This window comes from Nelumbo nucifera, chromosome 4 (assembly GCF_055504915.1).
Source record: "Nelumbo nucifera cultivar China Antique chromosome 4, China Antique-T2T, whole genome shotgun sequence".
Lineage (NCBI taxonomy): Eukaryota > Viridiplantae > Streptophyta > Magnoliopsida > Proteales > Nelumbonaceae > Nelumbo > Nelumbo nucifera.
The window spans coordinates 6,340,613-6,351,006 of record NC_142652.1 but is presented as its reverse complement, the minus strand read 5'-3'; the positions used below and the strand labels follow the sequence as shown (position 1 = coordinate 6,351,006).

At 38.7% G+C, this 10,394-nt stretch overlaps 1 protein-coding gene across 2 annotated transcripts; it reads right to left on the bottom strand.

Annotated features, from left to right (window-relative positions):
- Positions 1-1,530: 1,530 nt before the first annotated feature.
- LOC104591650 (Lojap-related protein) lies at positions 1,531-8,896 on the bottom strand. 2 transcript variants are annotated; one of them, XM_088902671.1, is made up of 4 exons: positions 8,462-8,896; positions 8,194-8,281; positions 7,968-8,065; positions 1,531-2,011 (listed from the first exon to the last, which is right to left on the bottom strand). In XM_088902671.1, exons 1-4 carry the CDS (start codon positions 8,750-8,752, stop codon positions 1,997-1,999), a joined length of 492 nt encoding a protein of 163 aa, XP_088758797.1. In that variant the 5' UTR covers positions 8,753-8,896; the 3' UTR covers positions 1,531-1,996. The 2 variants fall into 2 exon arrangements, with proteins under 2 accessions (XP_088758797.1, XP_010248887.1); XM_010250585.3 differs by lacking the exon at positions 1,531-2,011 and adding an exon at positions 3,501-3,762 and having other exon boundaries at positions 8,462-8,892.
- Between the last annotated feature and the right edge of the window lie 1,498 nt (positions 8,897-10,394).

Sequence of the window (10,394 nt, the reverse complement as noted above, 5' to 3'; positions counted from 1 at the left end):
TGCCAAGCGGCCACATCAAAGCCATCGTACCCTAAATTGCTTTGATTAATCCTACCAAGGCTGCTGGACGAAGCTAGTACATGCCACACGCGTCATCTCTAGTGTCAAAGAGAGGCGGGGAAAAAAAGAAGAGAAAGCATCAAAACAAGGAGGTATTATTCCTGAAATGGGTTAGGTTTCTCGTTTTAAGCCGAGGGAACTGGGAGTTTGCCTTTAAGACCTACCAAAAGAGAAATCTGACCCATTAAAAGCCGGATTATGGGAGAAGTTTTATTTTATTTTATTTTACTGAGCAAAAAACCCGACCCCAAGGAAATCACATTGCCTTAAATTGGTTAAAAAGAAAAGGATCCAACATCCAAGAGACAAGGGACGGAGAACGAGAATTTTCCATCTTGGTGGTAGTTTTTTTTGATTGAAATAAAAGATAAGATACCGAATTAAAGGTCCGTTTCACGCCAATGACAATGGCGTCAGTTGCTGGTACAACTGTACGAATCGCCCGCGTGTTTATTTTGGATTAAAAGTATTATCTTGTGTTAGTTTCTTTCAGAGTGGGAGACTGCGAAAGAGAGAGAGAGAGTCTTTTGTGGTGACTGTGACTGTTCTATTTCATACTTTCATTCTACTATTTATATAATACGATTTAATGGGGTACAGCCGTGCAGGATCCATGCGCCCTGCAATAAAAATGTTGGGATTTTTTTTTAATATAGGGAATATGTTACTATGTTAGAGAGAGAGATTATTTAGTAGTCTATATCACTCAAACAGGAATACGATGGGCCCATATTATTTAGGGTCAACTGCTGAACGTGGATTGTAATAGGCTGATGATATACTCTTCTGGGCCTTATTGAGGGCCTAAGATAATTTTCCTTTCGTAACTCTACTGCAGTTTAAAAACCCTTAGGCTCGGTTTTGAAAAAGTATAAATACAAATATGTACAGTATAAGTATATACAAAATAATATAAATTATAAGCTTTATACTCTACATATTTATATTTATATTCTTTTCAAATTTAACCTTAATTACATCAGTCCATCACCCTGCCACAGGCCCATCGGATTCATGCCCATGCATAAAGTGTAATTTGGGATGCCGGTTGGGCCAACCTTATCCCATACGCAACAATCCAATCGTGTTCCGACCAACGTCAAAACCAGTACCTAAAAAATTCAAATGGGGTGGGGTTTGGTCAACCTTGGCGTGAAAGGGTTAAACATTTGATCTACACTGATAAAAAGATAGAAACTTGCAACATCCTGTGTGTGCGGAAAATTTGGATCTACACTAAATTGATCACAACCGAGAGGTCACGGTAATGGAATTTTCTGAAAAAAAAAATCGGACAAATACGGATACACACAATGCAGAATTCTGAATTCCAACCCCCCCTACTACTAACCCTCTCCCCCCTATAAACCACTGCCCGTGAATTTGACATCAATTCACAGTCAGGATGCATTCCCCCTGTACTTTGGGGCTATAAAATTCTGATCTGGGCTGATTGATCATTTTCCCAAAAGAAATACAAATTTCAGAGACTCAGATGATTGATCTCATCATTCGTTTAGAATATCTAAATGATACCAGCATCTTTTTTCGCTTCCTGGGGCTACAGAACAGGGGGTAGCGCATCCCCAATACTCACAGCCACCCTAACCTGGGTGAAGGCTGGAATTAATCTTTAAGTCCCACCGCTAAAACCAGGAATAGACCTTACTGGTCTTCTGTATAAATAGGAGTGATGGCAAAGACAGGCCGCCTTGGATTGCTCAATGTTCATGGCTTCATGCGCCCTGCACCCAAGGCACTCAGTTCCGACAACGAAACTTAAAGTTAAAAGGCCACTTCATTAATTCATCAAGTGGATCTGCTACAAATACGTGTACAACGGGCTGGGTAACCATTCAAGAGTGAACACACAAGTGTTGGGATGCACACAAGATGTCAAGGGCATGTTAGACGCTGTTTACAGTCCTTAACGCCATCAACTGCAGCCAATCTGTATACAGGGGGGGTTAGCGTGTAGTCTAGTTTAATCTATCAATTCCACAACTGAAATTTTCCAATTAAACAGTTTAGGCCCGTCTTAAGACACTTGCCATCTGATGTTGCTGACCTGTAACGCTTATTGCTTTGTCTTTTAGTTCTTAAAATAATTGAATAATAAAATTTTCAAGGATACTAGTCTATAAACTTCAGTTTCAGCCATTAAGTGGATGTTTGGCATCAATGCCGTTTTCTGAGAAAACAGCACCACACAGACACTACATCAGAGAAAGCGGTGCTTTAAACAAATGTTGCTCTAGACCACACTTTGAAAATCGAAAAAGCGTAGTTTGGAACAACACCAAATTTAATGTTTTCTGAGAAAACGGCATGTTGTTACCAGCAGTGCAATGGCGTTGCATCAATGTGACATCATCCTGGATGTTGGATAATATAGATCAATGTCTGAAACATTACTGTCAACACTAGTACCAAATAAAACCAGTGCTGTTTTCTCAGAAAACGCCTATACAACAGCACTGATTCCAAACAAAAAATAAGTGCTCATAACTCCACATGCCCAGCACCATTTTTATGAGAAAACACTGCAATGTTCTCAGCACCAATGGGTTTGATGCCAAACACCTACTAAGAAATTAACAACCTCAAAATCTTATTCACAAAGGCAATGTTTGGTTTGAAGGAAAAGGTAGGGAAATGAAGGAAAAGACAGGGAAATCTATACAAGATTTGTAAAGATTTTTCTACCTTTCCCTTTCTTTCCCTACCTTTTCCTTCAAACCAAACACTGCCTAAAAGATAAAACAATAAGCTTTTCAGCTCAACATTTTCAGCTGCTTTCAAATGGCCCCATAGTAGTTACTATTTGAAAATTGAGGTTTCGGCATCCGGTAACTTTCCTTGTACTCAATGCTGGATAGACTCCAGATACAGTTGACCATAAAACACTTAGTGTTCATTTGGTTAATATAGTCAGAACCAGAATCGGAATCATAGTCCCTCAGGAATCAGAATCAGAATGGTCCATTCTCATAGTATGATTCAATCAAGAATTAAAATGAGAATTAGAATCAGTCGAAATCGGATTTCATTCCCAAGGGAGGGAGAGGGAATAGCCATTCACTCAAGTGGGAGAATGTCATTCCACCAGGAATAGGAATGAGATCTGATTCTGTTCAACCAAAGAGTTGGAATCGAAATTGCCCATTCTGGATTCCGATTTTAGACCCCTATTCCGACGAACCAAATGGACCGTTCGTGTTTTTATCATATCCCGTATCTCAGCTGCTATCAGACACCGGTAGGGCAACCCATCCTCCTATGGCGGAGGCAATCATGAAAATTTAAAACTCTCCAGTGACCAGTTGATGTTCTTTCTCATTTTGAAGCACTGCTGTTCTGAACAAGAAAGCTACGCGACCAACACGTCTACCTACATTTACCAACAAAAAAAATGTCTTCCTACACTAAACCCACCAGAATGTTGCCATGTTGACAATCAAATTATAAATAGGATATTTAATCCAACATGACAGCCACTTGAACATGAAAAATTCAGGCAACAAGAAGATGATAAATATATATTTCTTAACTACGGATTATTAAATGCTACATTTGGAGTTGATGTACAAGGGAAAGGGAAACCTGGTCCACCAAGCAAAAGGTTCAAAATCAGATACTCTTTTGGATGCTCTTCTTGGAGTTGTTCTTCCGACGGGTCTTTACAAGGGCTCTTTCCAAATCCTGAATAACCAAAACAAGTTTGACAGAAGCTCAATATAACATAACCATCTAGTTTTTACATAGGTGCAAGTGATACTGCCACACAATGCTACAACTTGTGTGGACTGAAAAGGTCCACCTTGTCAGCCACTCAGCTGGACTCATCTTTTATTCAAAATACTAACTCCATCTGACTCTGCAGACTTCATAGATCTCAGAAATACCTTGTGAGAGGTTGTGGTTGTAAAACGAGTCCAGATCTTCTAGTGACAAACAACGGTAGGCACAAAATGCAGACTTGTAAAATATGTACATATTATTTGAAATCCTATAAAATGCATATAGGACAAGATTTGGACGGCTGAGTAAGCTTCTAGGCATAGCCGACCTGTGACCTCATCCTCACCCAGCTGGTGCAAAGCTTACACCCTTAACAACACATACTGCCAAGTGTCTGGATAAACTGATAGCATCATAAAACAGCACAAGCCAACCATAGCTCACTCATGAAATGGTGAGAGGAAATTACAGACAATTTCAAGATACCATTCCTTTTCTTTCCTTCCTTTTTTTTGGCTGGAAGATTTGCAGCTTTCATGTGACCAGGTGGGGTGGGGCTTTGTTGAGTATGTCAGAAAATTAAAAGGATTTGATTCCACCAAAGAAAAAAGGTTTTCTGAAATTGCATATTGTACTCTTTTGGAGAGAGAGAGAGAGAGAGAGAGAGAGAGAGAGATTTTGGCAACAGGAACACCAAATGGTATGAATATTTCATATGATGTTTTGTAAGAAGTATATGTTGAACCCTATAAAAAAATATTATAAATCTTAGTATTATTACACAAGCTTCAAGTAATATCCTTAAACTAAGATGAACTGACAGGGCTAAGTACAGACAACAGCCAAGTCATATGCATGATGGTCAACTACTGCTTGGATTCTGATACTGTTAGTGCATGTGCTAACCGGTTGAATCATACACCAAGGCAAAAATAACTTCAGCTTCAACTGCTCGTGTTCTCAACTTTAATAGACATTTTGCTCTATATTATCATTCTAGCCTTGCTCAACAAAACCTAGAGCAGAAGCCAGATCCAGTGGCAGACATATCATGGCTAAATCAGATGGATATTAGCCACTTACACCTTGAGACCAAATGTAGTTAATAGATGCCCTAGACAGATGAATCACTCACCTAGGCAATACTTCAACTCAATTGCTCAGATCCTTAACATGTAATGGGCATTTCCAGTGTTTTCATCTGGTATGAACTTTATCATTCTAACCTTGCTCTACCCACAGTGCTGGCCTATCTTCACCCATTAACATATAAACTTTCAACCAGCTTGCCCACAATGCCCAGCCCTTACGCTGCTCAGATCCTTAACATGTAATGGACATTTCCAGTGTTTTCATCTGGTATGAATTTTATCATTCTAACCTTGCTCTACCCACAGTGCTGGCCTATCTTCACCCATTAACATATAAACTTTCAACCAGCTTGCCCACAATGCCCAGCCCTTACGCTGCATCCTACTTCCTACCTTTTCTTTCATGTTGTTACCATTTCATGCATAACATAGCATGAAAATTATAGACAGGGGGTTTAGTTTTGCAGTCTAAACCTAAGTTACCAGATTGTATGGTAGAGTGGAAGCAAATCCTTGGAGCATCAAATTTGATCTCCAAATACAGCTTAATTAATATATTATATAGAATCAGTGTTTTAAAAGGTGTGGGAAGCGTACGCCTGGAGGCACACCGCACACCCCCAAAACGCCCTGAGGTGTACACGCCTCAGGTGCAAAGAGGCATACACCTTTTTCATGAGGTGTGCTAGAGGCATATGCCTCGTGCGCACACAAAAAAACCAAAAAAAAAAAGAAAAAGGAAAGAGGAAAGAGGAAGAGGAACATAAGAGTTACACAAGTGTGTACATGTATAATTTCCAATTTTATATTGCAACATGAATAAAGGAGAGCGTTAAAGAAAAATCTGCAGCAACCAGCATGTCAGGGTGTTTGTCTCTCTCCTTGCATTTTAATGACATTCTGTATAAATCCAAATTCCTTTTTTATGGCATTTCCACCCTAAAACACAAATTGTAGTTAGTTCAGGAATGTTTCCACATCACAGCACTTCTGGTGACTACAGTCTAAACTCTATTGTTTGTTGACCTTGAAGACTTTTTTGTTCCTTTAGGTTTTATTCAGTTGCATTAAGCTGCTTATTTACCAGACCCTTAGTTGGTGGGTTAGTCGATGTTAGTAGTGACTTTAGGGTGAGGACAATGCAGAGTGCACATAAGACCCATTGGCCATACCATGAAGAACCTACAGTTCCACAGGGTCAAAACTGCACCTCCCCTTTGGAAGTGATGTTGAATTATCATCTCAATTACCAGATCAAAAACAAGGTCAAAAGTTCAGATGTTGGCCAAGCCCACCCCCCCCCCCCAAAAAAAAAAAAAGAATATTGGGGTAAGCAATGGGTATTATTTAATACAAGGGATCTTATCACTCAGACTTACAAGGACCTTCCTTCAATTATATGGCTCCAGAAAGCTTAATCTTCAGAATCATTCCTAAGAGAAATCTGACACAAGATGCCTCTCTACCATGAAAATGTCTTAAATTTATACCCTTGCAGAACTTTAACCAAAAATGGCACTCTAGCACTCTAGGTCCTGGAACCCTTTCTTTTCACCAATTATCGGGCTTTGCTGATGATTTGGCGGTCACTAGAGTCAGAAAACTTTCAAACAAATAATTTTTACCTAATGTCACAAGAGGCTCTCTACCATGAAAATGTCAACCCTCAGAATTTTAACAAAGAACAGCACTAAAACTCTAAGCTCCAGAACCCTTTCTTTTCACTGATTGTCAGGCTTTAATGATAATTTGGCAGTTACTATAGTCAGCAAACTTTCAAACGAGCAATTTTTTACCTAATGTTCACGGAAGAACATAAAAAACTTCCATCTCAGTGCCAAAAATGCATAGTGCACAATTTTTAAGAAGCAAGAGAGACTGCAAAGTCCTTCCTTCTAGATCCCTCCCCTAGAGTGCTTTGATCAACTTGTGTTAACAACCACATGTTACCCACCTAGGTAAATTTTAAAAAAATGACAATTCCCACAATAATATTTTACTTACCCATCGCAAAAAAATAAATAAATAAATCCTTTACTTGAAAAGCAATCTAGCACACTTTTTTTTCTTCTCAAGCCTCCTTGTGTGGGATCTATTTGTTCAGATAGGTAGTGTGTACTCATTAATGTGCCTATTTAGCTCTTGCAAGTTTACCCCTATTCCCCCTTTTGAAGAAACCTCAGCATATAAAAGAAGAGGAACAAGAAAATCTTCCAACAGAAAAAGAAATGTCTTAAACCTCCACACAACTAGGGGGAACAGCTGAAGTGGCTGAACTGAATGACTTAGTACTTTATCTTTAATAATAATTAAATATTCAAATTTATGGTAATCAACCCAACTTTAGTTTCATCAATTGAGGAGTTCACAATCTCCTTAATAACTTATTCACTATAAGACAAAGCAATAAGCCCATGCAGTTCAGCCACTTCAGCTGTTATCAAATAGCCCTTAAGTTATCCCATTTCTCTGCATCCATAGATCAGTACAACCTTCGTTGAGCAAAACATGGAACTGATCAAGACATCCTTCTACCCTAAAGCAGAGGTTCCTAAAACCTCATAACCCCAGTATCCCGTATAGTGTCTACACACATGATCATAAACCTTGTCTTCAAGGTACAATCCATGGTGTAAGTTAATCTTCTTTGATCCTTGGGATAAGTTTCTTGGACACAATATCATAAATCAGGTCCCTTTACAAGGTTTTCTAATCAAGTTGTACTCCTATAGTATCAATATGAATATGAAGAAAAGCTTAGGATCTCCAATTACTGCATGTAGATTGTCCCTTTTACAAGGCCGGTCAAAAGAATTACCCCCTTTATAATGGTCTAAAGTTTCTTTACAATGTTTGATACAAGTTGTACTGCTACCTTATATCTATTGTCTTATATTCTTATTGATGGAATAATAAAATCTTCAAGGTATTACCACTGGCTGCTATTTTATATACATGGTTAATTTATAATATTCCCATATCAACTAAACAAAAAAAAAGCCTTTTAAGGTAAGCTCTGACGTTTTTATGGGTTCAGAATGAAAAGCTGACTAAATTTCAAACTAAAACACTAACCTGATTGGGTCCCTTTGGGGATATTTCTGTCGTCCAAAGGCTTTCCAAATTGTAGTAAGCTCTTGCTTTCTCATCGAGGGCATGAACTATAACCGTGCCTAAAGAAAACCAATAGCAAGAAGAACGTGGCTCATGGTTATTGGTAAGTCAAGGAATAAAGCAGCAACTGAAAACTAAAAACAATTGGCAGCTGCTCAAGATGTGGTTTTCCAAGTGCATTACAAACCAGAATCGATGACAATCCATTTGCCTCCTTCACGCCCTTCTACACTGGGCAACAGCAACCGCTGAGCACCTTTCTGCTTCTGCTTCGTCTATTCACCAAAAACAGAGTTGTTTATTTAACATTAATGAATAACGTTAAGTACTAGTTTTATGAGTTCGAATTTGGGATGAAGAAAACATATTCCGTGTGAGTGGATCTGTATAAATAGAAGCGAGACACTGAACCAGGTGTGCTACATTTAGGGTTACGATCAAACCAGCAAACTTGCCTTGTAAACTAGGGCTTCGGCGATGTTCCTCACGTGCCAGGTTGACCTACCGGTCGCAATCACCATGAAATCAGTCCAATCGCAGTGCTGTCGAACGGGAATCACCTTCACGTCGTCTGCCTTTATGTCGCTGAGAACCTTCTCCACCTCTTGCAGGTCTAGAAACCCTTGGTTATTCTCCGAGGACGAGGATAGGGAACGATGGGTGCCCCATAACCCTAACTTCCGTGGCCGCAAAGCATGGAAGGAAGAACGAGCTTGAGATCTCCAAGCCGCCAACATATCACACATTCACACGTTCAATCTCGAGGAAATGATATTGCTCCCTTAGTCCTATACTGGATTCCGCAGTGACTCCATATTCCATGACGAAAGGGAATGGAACGCAACAGTCTGAGACGAATCGGAATTTGCTCCTCACAGAGCGCACCTCGCACCGACCTCACAGCCCTATGGGAAATATTTTCCATTAATAAAAAGTACGGGAGATGTTCTCGATGTACGACTGGACTCGTTGTGAGGTTGGTGATGCAGAACCGTCAAACAGGTATTGTCGGTTGTATGGTCCGACCCGAAAATGCCGCTTCCTTCGGGTCAGCAGATCCTCTCTCCCCTTCCGTAGCCGCGCTGTTTCAAAGAGGGCATTGGACTGTGGAGCAGATTCATTGGACTGGATATCACATTGTTTAACGAAAAAAATTTTGGCTGTTGTGTCGTCCAAAGGACACGGGATCGAGTGAAAGGTGGGGCAAGGCAATCATTCTGCTGTTTAAATGGCCTTTGATGGCTGGTGATCCGAGTCTGATTCGGATCGGATCCATCCGGTTATTATGTTATATGCCGAATTTGGATTTAATCTCAATCATCTTGTTATTTGAAATGACCAAATAATTTAAAAAATTTTGACAAAACTTAATCATTTTTAACTTATAATATATATAATATTAAACTTAACAATTATAAATTTTATATAATTATATTATATATATAATAAAATAATATTTTTATTAAATACCAAATAATAATATTATTATTAATAATTTTTATTAGACTCAAATTTTAATCGAATCGGGTGGGATTAAATTGCATCCCATATGATTATTAATTAAATGCAATTTGTAACTTCCAAATTCAGAATAATCGAATCAGGCATGGACTTTCAGAGTCCATTGACAGCCATAATCAATCGTAATCCGAGTCTAATTCGACAATTCCTTGTGAACATGGATCTTCTTTGTTCGCTCTAAAGGGCATCTTGAACAACATCCAACGGGCTACCAGATGCATTGGGCAAATCCATTATCGTCATGGTCTCCACCATGCCTAATTCCGTGGCCCATAAACTGCGTAGCAGACTAGCAGGCCCAGCTTAGCCTTAATTTTTCTGGCGCGAGAGTTTATCAACATGCTTCCATGCCATATGCTATGATTCATGAAGGTTGTATATCCCCCTTGATCTATTTTCATATATCTGTTTTACAGTAATAAAGCTTCCTTTAATAAAAAAACAGTGCATTGGGTAAAAAATAAATTGAAAATTAATTGTATGAAATTTGAACCTGTGACAGTTAATACTATGTTTGACACAATATAATTGATTTTATTTTTAAAAATAAAAGCTACTGCCACATTAACAAAAACAATATGTAGCAGTTGTTTTTGTTTTCAAAAACAAAACCAATTGTATTGTCGAACACCCCTTTAGTTGAAACATTTTTCAAACCATATATATAATCAGGTTTTATTTAATCAGATAGGGATCAATTCATATTATAAGTGGGTTGAATTCAGACCACCTTTAATGCGATTGATTTCAAACTCAAATGCTGATGATCAAATATTTTGCAGTCCTAATATGAACTCTATGCTGAAGCAATTGGGTAAGATGATAGGGGGTGTCAATGAGCCTGGTGAATAGGAATATCAATTTTTT

Bases quoted from the DNA above. Each gene is read 5' to 3' on its own strand.
- LOC104591650 (XM_010250585.3), bottom strand. From the start codon at position 8,752: ATGTGTGATATGTTGGCGGCTTGGAGATCTCAAGCTCGTTCTTCCTTC. The intron at 8,066-8,193 runs GTTTGTAATGCA...GGTTTTCTTTAG, and splicing joins ATGGATTGTCATCGATTCTG to GCACGGTTATAGTTCATGCC. The intron at 3,763-7,967 runs GTTAGTGTTTTA...TTGGTTATTCAG, and splicing joins CCCCAAAGGGACCCAATCAG to GATTTGGAAAGAGCCCTTGT.